At 36.9% G+C, this 21954-nt stretch overlaps 2 protein-coding genes across 2 annotated transcripts in view; both read left to right on the top strand.

The window, feature by feature from the left end:
• The window catches only part of LOC114161916 (myelin protein zero-like protein 2), a 29237-nt gene extending 27276 nt beyond the window's left edge, over positions 1-1961 (top strand). The window contains exon 5 of the mRNA XM_028045580.1: positions 1491-1961. Within this exon, the coding sequence (XP_027901381.1) occupies positions 1491-1515 (25 nt within the window). The 3' untranslated portion in view covers positions 1516-1961. The remainder of the gene's footprint in view (positions 1-1490) is intronic.
• A 4387-nt stretch (positions 1962-6348) lies between these two features.
• On the top strand, positions 6349-16762 carry mpzl3 (myelin protein zero-like 3). The gene is made up of 6 exons (XM_028045621.1): positions 6349-6672; positions 8694-8860; positions 12999-13212; positions 13776-13932; positions 15879-15948; positions 16139-16762. The coding sequence occupies exons 1-6, from the start codon at positions 6603-6605 to the stop codon at positions 16217-16219; spliced, it is 759 nt and encodes a 252-aa protein (XP_027901422.1). The 5' UTR covers positions 6349-6602; the 3' UTR covers positions 16220-16762.
• Positions 16763-21954: the final 5192 nt, after the last annotated feature.

Genomic DNA, 21954 nt, shown 5'->3' on the forward strand with positions numbered 1-21954 from the left:
GTTCCTCAAGACTGCTGTTGACAAGCCAACAGCATCAAAAACTGCTGCTGATGTACAAATCAGCTCCCCAGATTTCCAAGCTGACTTGCGCTAGCTATGCATAGCTGCTGCTAACAGTTATGTTTGTTTCCAGGACTTAAGCTGAGAAGGAGATTTTGGGTGCAGCTGTTTTCACCATCAGCCTGTAGAAAACAAACCTCTGACCAAGTTAATTTGGGCTAACACGCAAGACTGCAATCTGTTGGCTTGGCCATGAAGGCCATGGAGCCTATGGTACAAACAACGATTTTTATCGACTGATAGTCATTTTACTCAAGCCATGTGTGTTTATTCCTTACTACTGGAGTTTTCTTTGTGGCTACGCTACAAGTAGCTCTACATGCCAAAGAAACTTTAGAGATCCTGCATCCCCAACCATATTTTTTTCTGCTTGTGAAGTCTGTCATAAACAACAAAATTGTTATTCATGGTGCTTTTGGACTAATTTTATTAAACAGCAAAACATTAGATGATTTCAATTTGTCTAAGACTGAATTTTGAGTGGCAACATTCTTTCAGTCTGACATTTTATTCTAAATTATTAAATTATCTGTCAATATGGTAACTGATAAGAACAACCAATTTTCTAAAATGTGACAGATTTCTAAGTCAGTCAAAAATTAAAAGGACATTACTTCCTCAAGTAATGTCTTGCCTTTTGCTTTGTAAAATGATTATTTGGAATAATCTTAGCTGCACAATACCCTATGAATAAAGCCGTTCGCTTTTACAAATTTGCCAATTTGTTAAAGCGAATAGACAAAATTGTGATGATGCACTTTCAGTGAGCATTTGCCAGCCACAATTTAGAATTTTTTTTAAAACTCTTTTGTATAACTATGGAATTTTAACATAAGATATATTATAACTTCACAGAACCACAACAAAAAAGTTGCAAGGACAGAATTACAGTTTTGATGTGCTTACCATCTTTTAGAATCTTTTTAGAATCTTTTGTGTGGTGTTTTGACGACTCTGGCAATTTAACATGCGACTAGCAACACAATTGTTTCTAAAAAGGAACACACTGTTACTATTCAAGGTCAAACTGCACAGTTAGACAATGTAAGAATTGAGTTTGATAAATGCAAGTATTTAAGTTTGCCTTGTGTGTGCAACACCTCTGGTATACATTTGGTATATTCTCCATGTAATCCAGTTCAAAAAGTGAGAGAAGACTACAAAATACAATGAGTTGCTGATGAGCTCCTGTCCATGGCAGGCCTCATCTAAGAAGGTTCTTCCTGCTTTCTCCATTTGTAAATAATGGCTCTTGCTGTGACTCAGTGGAGTCCCAAATCTTTATAAATGACACTGTAGCCCTTTCTATACTGATCGCTGTCAATGGCTTTGGTTTTCATCTGTTCTTGATTTGTTTCTCTTTTTTTTTTGAGATGATATGCTTTTTGAGACTTTTTATTTTTATTTTTTACCATACTTTCTGTTGTCAGGTCCTTTTTCTACATGTCAACATGATTCATCATGTTTGGCCTGGACTTAAGACAGAGATTGAGGAAAGATTGAAATCAGCTTTCAAAAAATGTTTTATTTTCAGTTAATTCAAGATCTGACATGGGGGTGAGCAATTACTTTTCCAGGTTTGTTTGGTAACTTTTTTCATAAATGAGTGCTATTATTATCTGAAAACTGGATTTTGTATTTACATCATTTGCTTTATTCTGCTTCCAAAATTTGCTTAAACATCTGAAATATAAAAAGACCAAACTGCAACTTTTTTATCGCACTGTAAATACACAGATTTATTTTTGTGACTCCAGTGAAGCTTATTATTGAAGTCTGTAGCAGAAACATGTTGAAACTCCTGGGAGATATGTTTTTAAAATACTTTTGCTTTGTGACTCAACATTTTCCAATGTAGTGTACTTGCTATGGCAACCATGATTAAACATGTCCTAAAAAGAGCCAACCTAATGTCAGATCATTTTGATAAGGGAAGTAATAGAAATCAAGACAGAAGGAAATTACAGTCTGTTTATAAAGTAAATCTGTGCTTAAGACTTACCCGTCATTTTTCTTTGCTCTCCACACCTTGCATTGGGTTGTACCTGGCACAGCAATCATATTAAATTCCTTTGCTCATGCCTAACCACACATAACACACACAAATATGGTGCTTGGCAGGACATGTTTCACAGAGAAATTATAGCTGCCTCACTGGCGTGTAAAATATGACTCAATGTTAGACTGAGATTTCTATTAGGGGGTGCACCTTAACATGCAAAGACAAATGTTCAGGTAATGTTTGGCATTCATTTAAAGGTGGAGAGATGGCTTTATTCATAGGGCATTGTGCAGCTAAGAATCTCTAAACTCTTGTGCAATCCAGTCTCACTTGTCTGTGTTCCTTACTGAGAAGTTAATACTTGTGTATGTGAAACCTTAAATAAAAGACATGAACTGGACAGTATGTCATTGCCTTTTCAGTGCTTTTAAAGCAACCAAAAGACAAAAGCTTCTACATTTAAGGGAGTGGTGGGGGGGGGGGGGGGGGGAAGACAATGGTTGCATCCACCTTTTGGTGCCCAGAAATTTAAATCACCTGACAGCAAAAAAAGAAGTTTCTTGTTGTTCAGAGACGCCAGAAAGTAAGTGAGCAGGGCAGAGCCCTGATTGTCAATGAGGGGACTGCTGCTGTAACTGAGAACCTGTGACTGTAGCCAAACAGAGAACCCTTTTATTCGTACACACAATGTGTCACATGATATAATGGCGTGTTTGCATAACCAGGTAAGAGGTACCAGACTGCGAAACAGATTGCAAATCTTTCTTTAAGATAAGAAGAAGATAGAAATGTAATCTTTCTTTAGAAAGATGTGAGGTTAAACACTCACTTCATGGGTCATTACCATTACCATTACTATACCATACCTTTACCACCAGCTCAAAAAAGGAAGTTGGAAACTATTATGTCATATATTCTGATTAAAGATGAACAACATAGCTGCATTTGCTGTGTGTTGATTTTGTCATCGTCCTGATTTACAGTTAATGATGCAAAAAGGAACAGTTTAGCATTCATTAACACACCTATTTTATACAGCACTATAAAGCAGTAAGGTGTTTAATTTAGACAAAAGAGGTAACAACCTGAGAAGCACACACAAAATTAACACACCTATTTTATACAGCACTATAAAGCAGTAAGGTGTTTAATTTAGACAAAAGAGGTAACAACCTGAGAAGCACAGTTTTGTGAGCATATTCTGTCATTAAGTAAAAAAAGAATGCTTCGTTAAAATTCAATGCTCCTTTCCTGGGAAGTGTGATCCCTTGCTCACTGGAATTCATTTTCTAACCTCATACTCCTTTATTTTTTGTTTAAACAAAAGGACCAAACCCCTACTGTGTCACTTCCTTGGTAATTTTCCTTAGGTTTACTCTGTGACAGTGCTGTCTGTCCTACATGAGCTCTTAGGGGCCATTGTCCAGCATATTGAGGTGTTTTTCTGATTTAACAACCCTGGATTTGTAAATGGTTCATTGTAAGGCCTCTGCACAACTTGAGGACACACCGAAAAGGTAACTGAGAGAATTAATTCAGTTCATGTGGAGCAGGGACACATCTGGACACCACTGCTTGAGGCAGCTGGAAAAAGGAGACAACTGATTACTAAACTTTGGATTCAAACATCTAATTTGCTCATCCATCCTAGTAATGAAAGAGTGAATGCAACCTTTACCTCACAGCATTCCTAAGGAATAGAAGTTTGATTGCTGGTCCACATGTATTTTATAGATCTAGAAAAGTTTACAGCTGATCTTTTTGACACAAATTATGTGTTATTATCCTTAAGTATCATAACACAACCACTGAGGTCACACACACACACACACGCGCGCACGCCCACACATGCATGTTTAATTTCAGGTGTTTCCAGAGACGTTATACTGGGCTGTGGTTGCCACTAAATACATTTTCATTAATTAGTACCGTGTACTTTTCAGTGATGTTGTTATATATATAACGTTTGTTGCTGTGGTTATCTGTTTTATTAGTCACTTTATGCAAAAGAAGAAGTAGATATCTGTTTTCATGTATTCTTTTAATCCTTTCTCTATAGTGCTTTTATTTCCTTCAATCCCTTTTATCTTTGTACCCTACCTCTCCCTGTTTTGTTACCGTCTACATGTACATTGTATTTGAAATAAACCTAAGCAATTTTTAATAAAGTATATATATAAATATAATCAACTTGATCAATACAGCAGAAGTCATACTGCTCCACTTCTGATAGTAAATCTGTTGTGCTTCTCCTTGGCTCGCAGCAACAATTCTGAGTGCTACATTGCCAGACTGGACATCTAAAACTAAAAATACCTCATATGTTATGGAGGTTTTCTGGGCACATTCAACTGGAAGGAGAACCCATGCTAGACCCAAACTTCATTGAAGGGACGGTGCTTGTTTTCCTGACCTAGGAACTCATCAGGATGCCCTAAAATGAGTTGAAGGGTGTCCTTGTAAGGCGAGTCTTGGTTTCTCTGCTGGTTATTTTAGTTATGCAGTAAAAAACTGTGAATTGATTAGTAAATTAATTCAGGGGTGTGCAGTTCAAGTTTTCAGTGAAGTTGTGAATGTTTTATCTCTTTTTCACTTTGTATCTATATGATTTGAATAAGAAATCTGCAGTATCTGGTAGAACTTCAGACAAGATGAAAATGCTTAAATGAGGTACACAGAAGCAGTTCCACTGAAACATGCAAGACATCAGCGTACTAGGACTGGAAATGCCTACTTCGGGAATAATGTATTGTACAATTTTTTTCCCTTCCCGGTTGTTTGTCATATAATAAATTTCACAGCATTAGTTTCCTGTGTAGGCTGACAATTCATTATAAGTCCATAAAAGTGCAGAGCATGTCAGGGTCAATGTACAAAAAGATGCTATCCTTGCATATTCTTTGATGTGCCATGAAATGATTCCTTTTTCAGATTAGAAACACATGATGGATGTAAGAAGGAAATTGACTACGGAGACCAAATAAAAATATATACATATATACTTCAAAGGATTTTTGAAGAAACTCATGCAGTAGTAGAGAGATAAAGCACTACACCCCTTGAGAAAGTAAACTAACAAAGGCTGGGGAAAGAAAACACCTTCTCCCTTTAGACATAATTACATCAGTAGGACCAGGAGATTGGGAACAGGGAAAGAAGAGGAGTTTGTCCCAACAGATCATCTGCGTTTTTTTATGTTTAGAGGCTGAGTAGGGAGACGAGGACTGCAAACAGGGGCTCATATGAGGGCATATGCATGGTTATAGAGCCTACAATAACGAAAGTTTGGGTTCAATTTAAAACCAAATGTGTTTGCTTCTAAGAGTGTTGTAATATAATTCATTTTGATTTCATCCAGCTACCATAAATCACCATAGCTCAAGTAATATTCCCTATATATCATCCATATATGATGATGAGTCTTTTATGCAGAACAGATCCACTGTAAGTATCACCAAAGCTTATAGCTGCAAAGTAACGTCAGGTAATCTATTTCAATAATTACCTCTACGACTAATTGTAGATTGCTTGAATGACACTTCATCTGATTATTTGATTATTGGTAACACCTGGTATAAAGTTTTGAAACTAACATGTTTTTGATATTGAATAAATGCTATGGATACTAGAGCCTATGAGGTAATACTGCATCCGGGTCACCATCATATTCCCTATATTCCCTATAGGGAATAATCAAAAAGTTAATCAAGATTATTTAATTTGTTAGTTTATAATAATATTTTAAATGAATTTCAAATAATTTGTCATTACCCGTGATTTACCATTTTAGAGGTGCTGCTCAGTATTGTTCTAGTAACAAATTACTCTGACTTTAATAAGTAAATGAAATTGGGACAAATGGAATGATCTTGGAGACCCTCTGCTGGTTTGAGGAAGGAAGTAAGCAGCTGCTTAGTTCGCTTCTGATTTAGACCTGGTCTGTTTTGAAAGCTTTTTGAATACTTAGTGTCACACTACGAGCCTAAATCAATTAAAAAAAAAAAAAAAAAAGCATACATATGTGAAATAAAGACATATTCAGACAAGCTTCTGCATTTTCCAATAGCACACGTTGTTATCGAAATCCAAATTATTTGTACTATTTATTTATTTTGTGCTATGTCTTTCAATGAAAATAGCGCAGCTATCTAATTTGAAATGTCTTTAACCAAATTAACTTCTGGTTACAGTTTTTAATCTATCTTTAAAAAAAAACAGTCGTGTTGGACTTTGTATCTTATGGTGGAATGTGACTTTTTTTCCTTCGGCGGAAGTTTCGAGCTGTCTGTCTCCTTTATTCAACATGTTTGCCAGTGTTGGCTGATCTTTTTTCCTTTTTCCCAAAGTGTTGTCTGGTCTTACGCACGGAGAGCTTCTACTTCCTGATCCACCTGTCCGACAGGTATTCAGACAGGCGGAGGGGGAAAAAAACTGACTCAAGACGAAACATACTATGGACGGAAATTTACCGAAGTTTTGAGGCAACTTAGAGGATTTTTTTTCAATCGTCACCGAAGTAGATCCAGTTTCTAATCCAAGTATGTGTCGAGTGGACGCAAGAAGGACAGCTCTAAATGTAGTTGTGTTGCTGTATTTGTTTGGCGTTTTCGGTAAGTAGGGCCTGAGATCCGGTGTCGTGTCGCAGTGAATATTTCAACATTTAGCGTCAGGCGGTTAAATACGTAGATCTTTGCTCTTAAAAGCTGCTTATTTAGTCATTACTTAATTAGAGAAATGCTTTGTCTTGGCGAGTCATACTTATATCAATAGTGCAGGTACAAGTTTGTTTTTTATGGTACCCATTTTTAGTGCAATATAGTATAGTGTGGTTCTTATTTGTAGAAAATAAGGAAACACCATTAATCAATTTAAGACGCTAAATTTATGTTGAAAGGTCAATACATAAAATAACAGTAAATAGAATATTAATTTAATTGACAGGATCGTCAGTATTTGGGTGGGATAGTATTGCATAATAACAACAGGCCTACGGTGGTAAATTCAGGAGGAGCCCGCAGCCAGGCTTCTGCGCTGGGACTCCGTGTGTGGATTAAGAAGTGTTTAAAATACACTAAAACATCCTTCCAACAGAAGCTCTCTGTAAATAACTTGCATGGGACATAAACAGTCATTAGCACTGAGTACTAATTCAGACTGTTTAGCTTCTGTATTGCGTTATTTTGGGTGGTTACAATAACATTCACATTGCCAATGAATGCTGCTTATGTACACCGACTATTGTGTCTTTTTTGGACAAATCTGAGGTTGTTTTATTTTTTGCCTTACTTATTTAAAGTTTAATTAACCAGTAACCTTTTCAAAATGTGTCATATTAGTAAGCTTATATTTAAAGTATTTGAGATTTTGGAAGAAAAATGTACTGTTTTCCCTCTCATTAAATTTGTGGTTTGTATTTGTGCTCAGCCTGCCTGCGTTAATACAGAACTTTTTGCAAATAAATCAATGCAATTCACACCAGACCCCATTTTTTCTTTGCAGACTAAGAAGAAATTACACACAGGTGTATTTTACTAGTTTAGATTACTGGTATAACCCCACATGAAAAGGGGGCTGAATATAAATCCACAGCACATTCTTGACATTTTTGTTGGAAAAAGAAAGCTTATGAGGTATGAATATTTTCCAAGCCACTACAGAAATATAGGTTCAATTAGTGGTAGTTAAAGCTACAGTAAGTAATGATGTTTGGCAGCACCATGACCTTCCTCTTGGCTCTGATTGGTTGTTATTCTGTTAAATCATGGTGACAGTTTTAATTAATATGTCAAAAAACATATTGTTTATGTCATACAGCTCTAAATCAGATGGTTAACAAAAATCAACAACTGTTGCATTTATACTAATGAATTCAACCCATTGTGATGGTGATATTCTGAGCAAAAATATAACAATTTCAAAAAGTAGTCATTTAAAATTAACTAAATATATTGTATCTAAATACAGATGTAGGTGTTTTGTTTCATTTGTGGGGCTGTGCAATTTTATTATTCTGCATAATTTTATTTGCTAGCTTTTTTTTTGTTATCAACATTTAGAAACTTTGTGTCAGTGCAAAGACCACAGAGGACCTGCCAAGATTCCTATGATACCTCTAATTACCACATTAGCAGCATCCATCATATCACTGAGATTTAGAGTGTTTCTTCTTTCAAGAATCCTCTGCTTCATTTCCTTTTTATGAGAAAATAGTTCTGCTTGTGTTGTTATCTCTATATTCACTTAATATCTTCAGTGAACTGGTGGGTATAAAGATACATGTTAAGAAACTCATAACTGTTAAAGGTCTGATGGACAGATGATGAACATGTCTGTCAAATGCAAGAAGAGCAGCTGGTGAGAAACTTGTATTAATGTGTCACTCAGTGTTATGTGTACCAGGAGAGCCTTGCTGTCCTGTCACTTTTGTGACAATAACAAAAGTGACAACATTGCAACATTTCTTGATTGATATCAGTTGTTTTTCATATAAAAGTGGGTGGAAAAACCACCCGCAGTGTGTTTTTTTTTTTTTTGTTCTAGTTCTCCACTTCAGTTTCTGTGGAACTCATGAAGACATGAATCAGCTTGTATCATATTTTCAATTGCTTACTTGGCTTCATCTCTTCTCCAGGCCTTTCCCAAGTTTCCTCCATCAAAGTGACCACTCCACCAGAGCTCCATGCAACTAAAGGGGATACGGTAAAGTTGCCCTGCACTTTTACCTCTACAGCAAACCCAACAAGTAAAATGCGTGTTAGCTGGTCCTATACACCACAGACTGGAGGTTCATCACTGGTGGTGAGTATTTGAGAACCTACTTATATAATTCCTTACAATATTAAAAACCCATGTACTGCTGTTGTGTTCTCAAGCATAATACTTGACAAACTAATGGACCAAGCACAGGTTGAGAATAGTTTTATTGACATTCTGCTTTATTGACACTTAGACACTTGGCTCAGTATTAAGGCAGTGCAAGTTTAAAGAGTGAGTATTACATAAATTAAAAATCATGGAACTTTCTATGTTATGCAGAGGTTGTTGCTAGACTTTTTATTGTCTGATATTTTGATTGATAGGGTCAAAAAACTCCCACCATTGTCCATTTCTAAAATGTCAATATTATTCAGTATTTCATTTTTTTTCTTTAAATTAATATTCAACCTGAACAAACTGGTTCACAGATGCCCTCCAAACTCTTCATGCCTTTTCAATGCACTGTCAGCTACCAGATAGTGAGATGTCCAAGTCTAAGATTTTTCATTCTTTTCTTAATTGACTTAATTATCTCTGCTGTGAGTGTAAAGTTCAAAATATCTCTTGAAAAGGATGTGTATTGTAATGTGTTAAAATAACCCATGACATTCAGATGTTTCTGCCACCATTAAAATAACAATAAAAACAGTCAGATGTAAAATGTTTGGTTAACCAAACCCCTGATTTTATGGTGTTGACAAAAGAACCCAAGTAGTAATTTAGCTGGCCTTATCAACTTCTCAGAATGCTGAAACAAAAGGCAGAGTATCAGGCAATTACCATCAGCCTACTCAGGGTTGTCATGCTGCAGAATAACTGCATGTGAGTCAAATTATTTTGAGCCAATGTTAAAAATTTTAATAGTGCTTTCCTAGATTAAAGAAGCAACATGCACCAGGAAATCAGTAGATCTAAGTGCTAGAAAATATGAGAGCTTTCGCAGAACAGAATCAACACCTCACCTCTACATGTTGTTTTTGTTAGAAATCAACCTACCAGCATCATGACCTTGTCTGCTCTGAAGGGGATGCAGCAGGCTGTATACTTTTGAACTGAAAATCTGATTCCAATATTATTCCAATAATTTTATATTTGAACTGAATGTATTTTCATGCTAGCTGAATATGTTGTCAGACCAATAAGTTACTAATTTTGACTTTTCCTATTTGCTGTGTCTGAAAAGCGTGGTGGCCTCTTGGGAACACATAAAATGGTTCATTCGGTGCTTAAAATAGGGATTTATTGTCTTAGCTTGGTTTGATATTCTACATAGTTTCAGCCTTGAACAAAAAAAGTAATATTTTCACTGAATAAATGTCTTTATGAGTCATACAGACCAAAAGCATACAGATCATATTTACATATAGATAAAAAAATATCAGGACCTACTTAACATACAGGAAAGTGACTTGTTCGAATAACAGGTTACTTTATTTGCATTCTAGTGTGATCTCATTCTTGAGCCTATCAGTACACAAGCTGTGATGGTAATAACTGAAGGCATTTCATTCTGATTTCATTCAGTTTTGATTTGAACAGCATTTGTACCTGCATGTTTGATTTATTAGTCCCATGCTGAGAATTTTATGTTCCTTTCCACTATTTGTGTATGTCTACAGCTTTCACAGTAAATATCGGCCGGCCCAACCCGATACCACTTCCTTTACTGTATTGTGGTCTTGTTTGAAATGAGTTCAGATGTAGCCACTCTAAACTATAACTGCATTCAGTCTTATAATCCTGCACACTTTGGGCTAACATTCACTCTCCAGTCCACAATGAGTGCACCACATAATTTAAGCAGCTCCATTGTACTTGGAGATGGCCATCAAGTGTGGTTCTTTGTAATTGCATTTGGACTGTGAGATTCTATAGTGTGGTAGCTGCAACCCTATATGCAGTAATTTCCTATAGGAGCACTCAGCATTAAATGGAAGCTAATGCTTTGTGGTTCTGCTGCTGTGGCATGCTGTTGGTTGGGTCATTTAAGACAAAGTTGTCTTCCCTAAGTATTTAGGACAGAACAACCAGCAACCATTAAAAAGTTAAAGAAGATAAATCCTCATGAATTTTTAGTGCTCATTCTATGGAGCCTTTTTGGAATCTGAATCTTGATACGACCCACAGGTGGCACAGTCTACAAGTTTTTAATTTTTATTTCTAAACCCTCAATTACTTTCCTCCCAATTTCATTAGCTTCTTTGGTTTATTGGCCCGCGGGACGCTGGCTGTATATCACACTGGGAAAGGCCATGAATAAGCATGTGAAAACCTGTCAGAAAATATCAATTTGCTGCTGAAGCTTTAGTGTCAATCAGCATTGCTGCAGTGCTTCAGTGGCTTGCGTAATTACCTCTGTCTCAGTGAGAATAAACTTTGCAGAAGAGAGGCAATCAAATATTTATAGAAAATGATAGTAATTGGAGTATTTGGCTGTTGAACTCTGCTTGTGAAAGCTTCTTTGGGCCAGAAACGGATGCTTATTTTCTAAACATCCAGGTCTTCCTGGTTTAAAATGCTATGTTGATTCTTAGTCATGGTCTAGTTCACTGCGTATAGGCCTGTCCAGCTTCAGTATATAGGGATGATTGGCTTTATCAGTATGAGCATGCAGTCAGGCTCTTAGAAAGTAGAGCTTGTATACACATAGAGCTGTAAAACCATAAAATTTATCAGTGGCTGTGATTGTTTTGTGTTTGCTTTTGCCACTATGTGGTTTTTATTTGGGAAGCCATGTGTAACCAACCTTGTTGATACTTCTCACAGTCTTTTGCATGCTTGTGGACATAAACTTGAGACTCAAACTCTTTACAAGTGAAATGTTGCTGTGTGATCTTTATTTCAAAAATATTAATGCAGGAAAGCTCAAAATAGTGCATTAAAATATGTTATTAACAAAATAACTCTGCCTGTGTTATGTTAATTCCCTTCTGAAGGTTTCAGGCATTTTTATTGAGTGTATCAATTGGATCAATGTTTAAAAAATAATAACAAATCGCAAAATATACCAGGTTTCTCAGTTTCACTTTACTAATTAGCATAGTGGAGATCAGGACCGATGAGCTACAGTAGTAGTGTGATTTATCTGCCTACATACTCGTCAGTTCTCTTCAGTTTTGGTATCCATTTTCTTATAATGATTTAAAATGCTCCAGAATGCTATTTTCTTGGTAATCAGATGAGGAAAAAAGCTTTCTCTTTGTTTCCTGTTTATTTCACATAGCTGTGAGTAAGACTGATATCCAAATTTCACACTAACCATTAAACCAGTGTTCTTTATCAACAACAAGCTGGATGAAAGAATGTAGTTACTAACAAATCAAGAGATGGACACATTTGGCTTGCTGCTCTTAGAAGTAAATACTAACTTCATTTTTGCTTTGAAAATATACTGTAGATGGTCACATTGTGCTTTGTATGTGGAAACAATACAATCTTAGTATTCAGAGGTCAGGTGATTTTCATCCTGCAACTCAAACATGCTGAACTTGGATATGATCTCTCAGTTTTAAGCTCCAGCTTTCGAGTATAGTATCAAGGAATCTTGATTTTTCTGACCCTCATTTCAATATTTAAAACATTTGTAGTCCTTATTCATTACATTTGGAAAAATCTATCATCGTAGCATCATATATCACTGCTATTTTTTGTTTAAATCCAGTAATATTTATAGTTTACTTTTTTAGTGTAACTTTATTAGTCATACAACATGCAGCCGTAATGTACTTTAAAACATGTTTTTCTCTCCCTCGCTGCTCCCACACACACATACAACAAACTCGTACTCTAGTGTTTGAAAAGGTCTTGGTCGGCATAACAGAGTAGTGACTCAGTGATGATGTTTGTTGTTGTAAACAAACTGATGTGGGTAAATGTCAACTTGAGAGTTAAATTTTGCTTTCCAGACATGTGCAGATATTTTTCACAACCATGAATGTCCCTTCCCTGTAGCTGTTTTTTTTATGAACAACCTTGCCAAAATAGGACAAATACAGTGTCTCAAGTTGAATTCTGCAGCAATTGGTCTTATTTGCGCTGAATAAGTAGACTCCATATTTTCAGGTATTATATTTGACAGTGAATTAAAATATTTAAAGTGCACAGCTTTTGCTCAAGCTACACTTTATCTCACCACCTGGTTTTTATGAAACAATTTTTTGCCTTTTCTTTTCCATTGCAGTTTTTCCACTTCTCCTCTAAAGCTGAACTTCCAAAGAGTGGTCAGTTTGCTGGTCGCATCAAATGGCAGGGAACCCCTGCACGTGGGGACGTCTCCATCTCCCTGATCAATGCCACACTGAATGACAATGGGACATACACATGTGATGTCACAAACCCCCCAGATGTCTTTGACTCCCCAAAGTCACACACTGTTCTGACAGTTACTCCAAAGGGTAAGTTGGAACAGATGGGAAATCATGATGGTGGGCAGCCCTTTGAATTCAACTGCCTGCCAAATATTTCTTGATTCAGCAGATTAAGGCAAACATTTAGGCCTTGTTTACTTTGGGCTGCCCTATAATGTAAGCAGTCTGGCTCAAAATTTTCTGGCTTTGAGGTAAGGTTGAGGATATCTGTTTGGAGAAGATCACCCTCCTCTGCCATGCGTGTTTCAGCACCTGCAGTAGCAGCACTGCTAAAGCTCCCGAGAAAACTTTTCACATTTTAGTTGTTTATGTCTGAAAGCAGTTTCCAGGCAACCAGGAAGTTTGTGGTCCCGGTCAAAGACGTCCACAAACTTCCCGTCAATGAAGTTATGATCAGTGTTTACAGTCATAACTGTTTATACTAAAACAGTGAAGTGAAATTGTTTTAAATATGTTTCTGAAATGTTTGTTTTTCTCTGAGGAGAGAATTGTAATGATTTTGTATTCTTGGTGTAATCTCCTGTGAATAGCTGATGATGATCATCTTGGTAATTTGTACCTAATGACCCCAATGTTCTTGCTGTCCTCAGCTACGACCATCCGCTTCTCAGATGTTGCTGTGCTCCTCGCCTTTATCCTGCTCCCCTCCGGCCTCATTACCTTCTTCCTGATTGGACGGATGTTTTGTCCCAAGAAACGGCACAACCAATCAAAGGCCTACAGATCACCGATAGAGGTCACAGAGGGGTGAGTAAATTTATTCTACCAATCACTGATGTTGCTCTCTTGGGGATAATGACAGTCAAGTCAGCCTTCAGCGATGATAGATTCTACATCTGGATTGCTAATGGTGCCAAGGTTAAGCAAGAACTGAGGTCTAAGTTAAAGATTTGGCTTAAGAAAGGTCAGGCGTCTTGGAGGAACGTGCTTTGAATCTACACCGTCTTCCCATGATTGATCTCTAAGGTGGCTTCAGATGGCAGGCAGTGACTTCATGATCTGAGTAAAGCTGCTGTTTTCTCTTCTTTTTAACGCTTGGGATTCTGGATAAACTGGTTACCTTAGCACAATAAAAGTCAGATAGATGGATTGATAGATACGTTATTATGTTTTAGGGACACTTAAATCTAAAACATAAGTACTGAAAAAAAATCATAAAACAAACACACCATAATATCTTTATTGCTATATTGGGCCAGTATGGGATGCTCTCCGTATACCTTGATGAAAAATATAAATATTTGAAAAATATCACAATATGTACAAGATTTAAAAAAAAAACTTAGAACACAATGTGATGGCTTTACTGAGAAGTAGGATCAATCCCTGCTTAGGTTAAAATAAAATGAAATTGATTATAAGTAATAAAAATGTAATTTATAACACACACCTATATACCAGAAAGCCAATACTGATAATTTTTTAAACTTGATGTAGCGACAGGTTGGGGGGCGTAAAGGAAATTATGACCTCAATACCCCTGCACTGAGTGTGTTATGGGATAGAAATGTAGCTTAGTTATACTTGATGAATGTATTTAAAATGTAAGGGGTTTGAGGGAGTTAAGTCAAGATTATGCCAAAGTATATTTTCTCTAACTAGTTTTTTTTAAATTTATTATTATTTCAATATTTTGCATTCAGGTTTATTCCTAGTATTTATTACAGGTTCCTTAATAAAGGACAGTTTCCAATTGAAAAATTATTGGACTATTCCAACTAGTTCATCTTCAGAGTATGGGGCTATGAGCTCAAACTGCAAATGTTAGTTACTATAAAATGAGATCACAATGTTAAGCATAATAAATAAAGCGATTACTAAATATGCCTTAAAGAATACCTTAAAAAATGCCTTAACACATAGTTTAGTTTTGTGACAAAATCAACTCTTGTCCTTATATGTACGTTTTTAAACCCCACTACTGAACACAACTTTCTTTCAGCTTTAGGCTTTTCTTTTCTGCTTAACATCCATTCAGTTAGAGCACAGGGCAGCAGCTATCCATCATTTATTTGCCAATTTAATAACCTTTTAAAAATAGATCGCTCTTTTTTCCTAATAGAATTTAATATTTCATTTGTCTTCACTTGAGAATTGATACTCAAAATTGCAGACTCAACCATAGTTCATGAGAGTTTGGACTGCACTGTTTCTTTAGGAGCAAGAATGTGGAAATCTTTATCAAGGTTTATCAGACATGCGTGTTCATGATGTGAACAGCAAAGACAGTCAAGCATATGCACCAGTTACGACTCCAGACTAGCGAGAAAGCACTGAGCAGCAGGGTTTTCAAACACAAAGGTCTGCAGGGACTGACTCACATTTGGAGGCAGTCTCTCCAAGAATTACAGCTTCTGGCACTAAAGCATCTCTTTTTTTGTGTGTGGTGATAACTCATGAAAATAGTCATTTTATAGATCTTCAAATAGTTGTTTTGTTTGAACTTGTCTCTAAGTGTTTTCTTTAATTCTACTCTTTTTTTGCCCTGTTAAGCTATATAGTTGCTTTCCTTGATATTAAAGTAATAGGAGGGAAAGAGACAGTGAGACACGTCAGCGCTGGGTAAAAATCAACCTTAGATATATTTTATACACACAAAACACAGGTTAAAATGTGTGACATAGTGCATGTTTTGACATCCATTTGTGTGATTATTTTCATTAACAACCCTCTGTGTGTTCTCCTCCCATCAGAGAGGAAAATGGTGGCTACCCACAGACAACCTACATAAAGAGCACCACTTGCTGTGACATGTGTCTAATGGTACGTCTAACAGTGTTGCACTTGAAAACAATAACTTTCAGCTCATAAATAACTTGAATGGATATGTCCACTTCATCAAATAAATATTGCATAATCTCATTGCACAACAACAGAACATTAAGATGTGTGACATACTGATAATTTTCCTGTACAAAGTTTTTAATCTTATCCCTGCTCTGGTCTCTTCAAGGACTCTGACATAGAGGATGAATACCACAGTATACAGAAGAGGCATCCCAGGGAAGAGGAGTATGTTGAGTCTCAGTGCTAATATCCACAGTGATAGCTGTTTAAAAACTTCATCCACTGGACAGAAAACAAAACTGGCCTTCTTGATTGGCATTTGGTCATAAAGTTTACTTTGTTTTTTTCATTTTTATTTTGAGACATATTTAGAAATTGCTCCACCCCAATATTTACCACAAATATTCGACTTACTTTTGACTGCTGAGCTGAGCAGCTGAGCACTGACAGATACAAAAATCCTTTATTCCTTTGTGGGTTATGGTGTAGATACTTTATTTTGTCTGCAGTAGAGTTACTAAACCTAGCACCCTTAAATCAGGTGGAACCTGACAAAACAAGCCAACCGAGCAGTGTATATATATTTTTATCTTTCTGATTTACCTATTGTGTCATTTTGTCATTGTGAAACATGTGGATGAGTTTATTTTGTTTTATTTTATTGTTTTTCTTTTTCTAATTTATTGCCTGAGAGAGCGGCTGCATTCATTTTGTCTTTGCGTAGCTGTGGAACATTTTTGGTATTTGCTTGAGATTAGGACAGAATAAACATTTTGATTTAAAACTTCTACTGATCTCACTTTGTGTTTGTGACTATTTAACATGTTTTCTGTCTTTCACTGTTTCATTTTAGCACCAACCTTGTGTCAGTGTACTTGTTATTGTGTTTTATTGAGGGCTGTTGAGTGGCAGTTTAGCTCTGGATGCATCTTTTTTACCGAAATAAATTATTAATGAGATAATCTTTTTTTTTTTGGTGAGAGAATGAACATTGTTTTTAAAAATAGACTCAGTTCTAAAAGACAACACAATATGCAGTGCTTCATCAGTAAACACAAGTTGTTGAAGTTGAGTCTTCACTTATGTACTTTTAATGAATAAGCTGCTTCCTAATGTTGCTGAGTAGTTCTGCAAATCTTGGAGGTCAAATTTGACTCTTGCACTGTAAGGACTCTTGTGAAGAGACCTAGGGAGAACACAAAATTAAAATCCTCAAGAAAACTCAGTCCTTATTCTTTCTGACTTCTTTGCATCTCAGTCAGTTCACTCATGCCCTCTAGGCTTTAATAATTCACACACAGCTATGGTGAAACAATTATTATTCCTGCTTCATCTGAACTACCATGGCAACAGCTTACTAGTGTTGGTCAGAAAAAGAAAATCAAGAAAATTGATTGAATGAAGAAGCCTCGGTTTCCTGGATGGACTTGATTTTCCGAGGAGAATGTGTTTTGGAGGTTAAAGGATTTGGACTCCAGACTTACAAAGCTGTATGATAACACTGTCAATGTCAATGTCTTCTTCTTCCAGTGGATACACACAGTGGATATACACTCGGAGAAGACGGAAGAAAAACTCAATTTTCTCAGTTTTCAAAACCTTTGTGTTATCTGTCTTTATTCTATTATTAAGTATGCATAGATGATGCAGTTCTTTACCAGCTGAAGTGCTTCTGATGTAAAATTATTTATCCAATTTCCTTTGTTCAGTTCTTTGCGTATTGTTGGCAGCTTGAATCACAGAAAGTGTTTGAACTCATATAAGAGACCAACAAAACCTGTGAACATCATTCACAAGATGTTGGACACAACAATGACGGCAGACACACAAACTGTCTCCAACCTCACCACAGGAAATTCAGCTTTGGACATGTACCAGTGCCTGGTTACGGAAGGTGAAACTCCCTCCAAATGTTATTTCTGTAAATGTTTTCCAATTTGAAATCCTAATGCTGCAATTAAATTTTAATTTACTTCAGGAGAGGCACAACCAGCAAGAAGCTCCAGAACAAAATATATTTAGTTAAATTTTAAAACTTGCTGATACTGAGACAATCCTAATGTTTTCTGAGTTGTCTGGACCGAGGCGTCCAAACAGCAGACGAAAATGCATTCACACTCCTTACCCATCGTATCTGTTTTATTTGGAGGAGTTTGTGTTACTGCTACACATTTTGTTTATTGTTACAACCCTCTGCAAATGTTTCTGTATGTCTGTATAGCTGAGTTGGTTTGCGTCGCTAGTTGAAATCATCTATTTAAAGTCCATGTGGGATGTGTCATATACTACCAAAAAGCAAAGTGCTAACTATAAATAAGCTGATAATGACTACTTTAGCAACTCTAAAAAGCCAAATATTTCACAGTTCAGGGTCATCTGCACTGCTTGAGTTCTGACATTTGCGTTAGCATTCTACAGGAAATTAATCAATTACAATAGTTATGGCCAATTAGGTGAAATTGGCCCTGGCCTTAATATTTTCATATAGCTTATAGCTGGCATATTACTTGTGAACCTCGTTGCCTTTCACAGGCACGGTGACCTTTCATTCTGCAGACAAGGAGCTTCATCACAGCGAGGAAAGTGGTACATTGTTAATCGACAAAGCAACAAACAGAATGCACTCACAAGTGCACAGGGCTGACACAATGGGTAAGCAGTTTTCTTATATGTACAGAGTCAATTTATACATTTAGTAGATTTAAGTGTTGAGGAAATTCAAGGAAGCATGACTTCTAATGATATTTTTTACCCCGCCTGCTAAGTTTTAGCAGTTGTGTGTAGAATAATACCTTAACAAGGGTTAAGATATTCTCACCCGCAGCCTTAGAAGATTATCCAAGTATGCAATAACATCAAAATGCTTTAAAATACCTTAAATGTGAACATTACTATTGTAACCGTAGAACTAGTTAAAATCATTGCAAATACAAGCTTCATAAATTTTAAAGGAATGCACATTCATTTGAGACTCTTGCAAACCCTCTTTATCAGCCTTCAGCTGGGCACACATTAAATGTTAAATCTCTCTTTCACTGGAATTGGAGATGGCCTGAGGTGAAAATGAAATGGGGAAAAAATTAAGTTTGACATAACAGCACAGCCAGTTATACTATAATTATGTAACATTTGTGCAAATATGACTTAGTTCTTTTTTTATTATTCTTTAATAACCAACATACTGAAATAATGCAACTCTGACTCAACAGTTACTTACATTTTTTGGCTACTCTGCCAACCTCAGAGTACAACTGATCATATTTGTTTTGTGACCGGAGGTGCAGTCTGCCAGGTGTGAAGCCTTGCCGAAGCACACACCCCGGCATCGCTGGCCGATCAGTGTGACATTATTGATTTCTGTGGTCGGTAAAGGCTGCAGATTCAACTGATTAACAAAACAATCAAAGAACTGGACATACATTAGCATACCAAGTTGTTCAGGAAGCAGGAACAGCTATAATGTCTGCTGAGTTAGTTTCCACTCAACTGCAGCCCAATCTGTTGCAATGGCAGATGGACTGTTTTCAAAGGCCAACCCACACACTCTCGCCCGGTTTCCACAGATTCTACAGCCCCGGCCTCAGCCTGATTTCTGACTCCTGGGGATTGAAATGTTTTGATTATTATTTTTGTTGAGTTTTTCTTCTTAACAGCCCTCTTCATTTAAAATGGGAGCTGATTATTATTTGTTCTCTCTAAGGACTTGTATCAGCACTTGCAGAATGGGGACTTGATTTTAAGTGATTTGCTTCTTAATGTTGAACTGCCGATGCTGTAAATATTTTACCAACAGTGAAATGCACTAATGATGACTGACATAGATGCAAATCTTTGGTAAATATAGATGAATACAACATAAAATAATGCATAAGTGTAAAGTGGAATGAAATTAGTAATTCAAAAGAAAAAAAATTACTTTATACTCTTGAAAAACAAATCTTGTCCAACCACTAGGTTAGTGAAATGAGTCTATCTGTTTAATCTCAGTATAGATGCAAGTGTTCTGTGAAGGCCTTAGAACTTGTTTACAGAACATTAGTGAACAAATAACATCATGATGATCAAGAAACACAGCAGTCAAGTTCTGGAGAAGGTTGTTGAGTTGTGGTATCCTTCAAGACAAGATACATTCATGTTCTAGCAGGAACACAACCATATACAACCGCGGCTACAATGCAATGGTTTAGATCAATGTTTCTGAATCCAGTTCTCAGTAACCACAGCACTGCATGTTTTAGGTTTCGCTTTTTTTTTCTTCTCCCCTCCAGGGGGTCTTTTGTGGGCTCAAGTGTCCCTTATATGAAAGTAGTTTGACAGGAATGTGGGAAGTAGAGGGGTGAAGATATGCGACAAATATCGCCCGGTCCGGAAATCGAACCCGCGACGGCTGCATCGAGGACTCAAGGCCTCCAAACGTGGGTCGCGCTATCCCCACCACATATCACCACTGTACGCCTTAGGTTTTGCTTTTAATATGATTCTGCAGCAATTGATGGCATGAAGAGGAGGTTATGCAATAATTTGATTTGGGTGTTCTAGAACAAGCACACATCTAAAACTTGCAGGACAATGGTGCCTGGTGACTCAAATTGAGAAACAGTAGTTTATATCAAAGTATGAATGACCCTGTCAAAGTCCAGAACTGAATTGAATTGAAAATCTGTGCCAAGACATTCAAACTGCTGTTTAGAAATGCTGCCTGGCCCCAGTCTCAATTTGAGTTAGAATTATTTACATTACAAACTGTGGCTCAGGGCATTGAGATTCTGTGTGCAACCTGCCAAAACAAAACTTTGCTCAATTTCTGGTCTATTTTGTGAAGTATAATTGTTTTACATGTGGGCTGAAATCAATGTGTGAAATTTGGCTAGTGTAAATGGAGATGTGTTTTAAAATTGTGATGACTGTATCTTCTGTTGATCTGTTTGCAGATGTTCTGTCAGGTTGAGCTACTGAGAGCTAATGAGAGAAAATAGAAAGGATGACAAAACTTGGCAATAGTCACCACAGGACTGTGTCTTTTTTGGTAATGGTGTGATTGCAGCTGATGTCATTCTGAATTCACAATTGTTTCTTTTCCATTACTTTCTAAATTAATAAAGCTAAATAAACAAGCATTCTTGTTTGTTTAGCTTTATTAAAATACCTATTTCTCGTGCTTCTTCTGTGAACTTTATTTGTTGACCTCCTTTTTCATTTTGTCTCAATAAATCCTGGCAGAATACAGAATATCATCTGTTTTCATTTGCCATATCTAACAGTTATTGCAGTGCATCAGCTTTGTATACAGGACTCTGAACTGGCAGCTGTTCAGCATGAATGTGCATAACTATGCAGAGGTAAAAACGAGATCAGGCACACTCAGCAGAACTCTGCATTATTACACAGCTTGTGTCACTGTGCCTGCTACAGACCATGATTACACAAAGTGATGATGTAGTGCTGCCAAGAATGTGTGACAGCAGTGACCACTGGGCAGGGGAAGACGTGGTGGTGCCAGTTGATGAGTTTTTTCAGTAAACTGGAAATGCCTCCAGGTCTTTCTCTTCTCCCTTCTTTTCTCTCACGTCATCCACCCCTCTTCCTTTTCATCCACCTGTTTTCCCATCCTCATTGTGTCTCTGTGTCTTTGGCTGAAGCCTGCTGGTGTCGGAGCGGGGGTGGGGACAGTTTTGACACCACGGTGTGTCTTTGTGTGTGTGTTATGAAATACAAATACAGAGTGTGGGTGTTTGTATGAGCATGCGCCTGTAAGCCTCACTCTATTCTAATGGTTCTAATAGGGGGAAGTGCTTGTCCAGTCCCTGTTCATTAAACCAGACTATGTGCAAAGGTGGACACAAGAGGAGGAGGAAAAAAAAGAGAGAGAAAAGCAGTCCGCCTGTCTGCCACACCCGGCCTTCTTGCTTCCTCCTCCTGCCATCATTCCTCCCTTTTCTTCCTTCTCTCCTTCTCCTCCTCTGCTCTTCTAGTGTGGTGTTT

The sequence above is a fragment of the Xiphophorus couchianus genome, chromosome 18 (assembly GCF_001444195.1).
Source record: "Xiphophorus couchianus chromosome 18, X_couchianus-1.0, whole genome shotgun sequence".
Lineage (NCBI taxonomy): Eukaryota > Metazoa > Chordata > Actinopteri > Cyprinodontiformes > Poeciliidae > Xiphophorus > Xiphophorus couchianus.

What these genes read in the sequence shown, in the direction of transcription:
- mpzl3 (XM_028045621.1), top strand. Translation starts at nt 6,603, where the DNA reads ATGTGTCGAGTGGACGCAAGAAGGACAGCTCTAAATGTAGTTGTGTTG. An exon ending in CTGGAGGTTCATCACTGGTG is followed by an intron (nt 8,861 to 12,998) that starts GTGAGTATTTGA and finishes TTTCCATTGCAG; the next exon opens with TTTTTCCACTTCTCCTCTAA. An exon ending in TCTGACAGTTACTCCAAAGG is followed by an intron (nt 13,213 to 13,775) that starts GTAAGTTGGAAC and finishes TGCTGTCCTCAG; the next exon opens with CTACGACCATCCGCTTCTCA.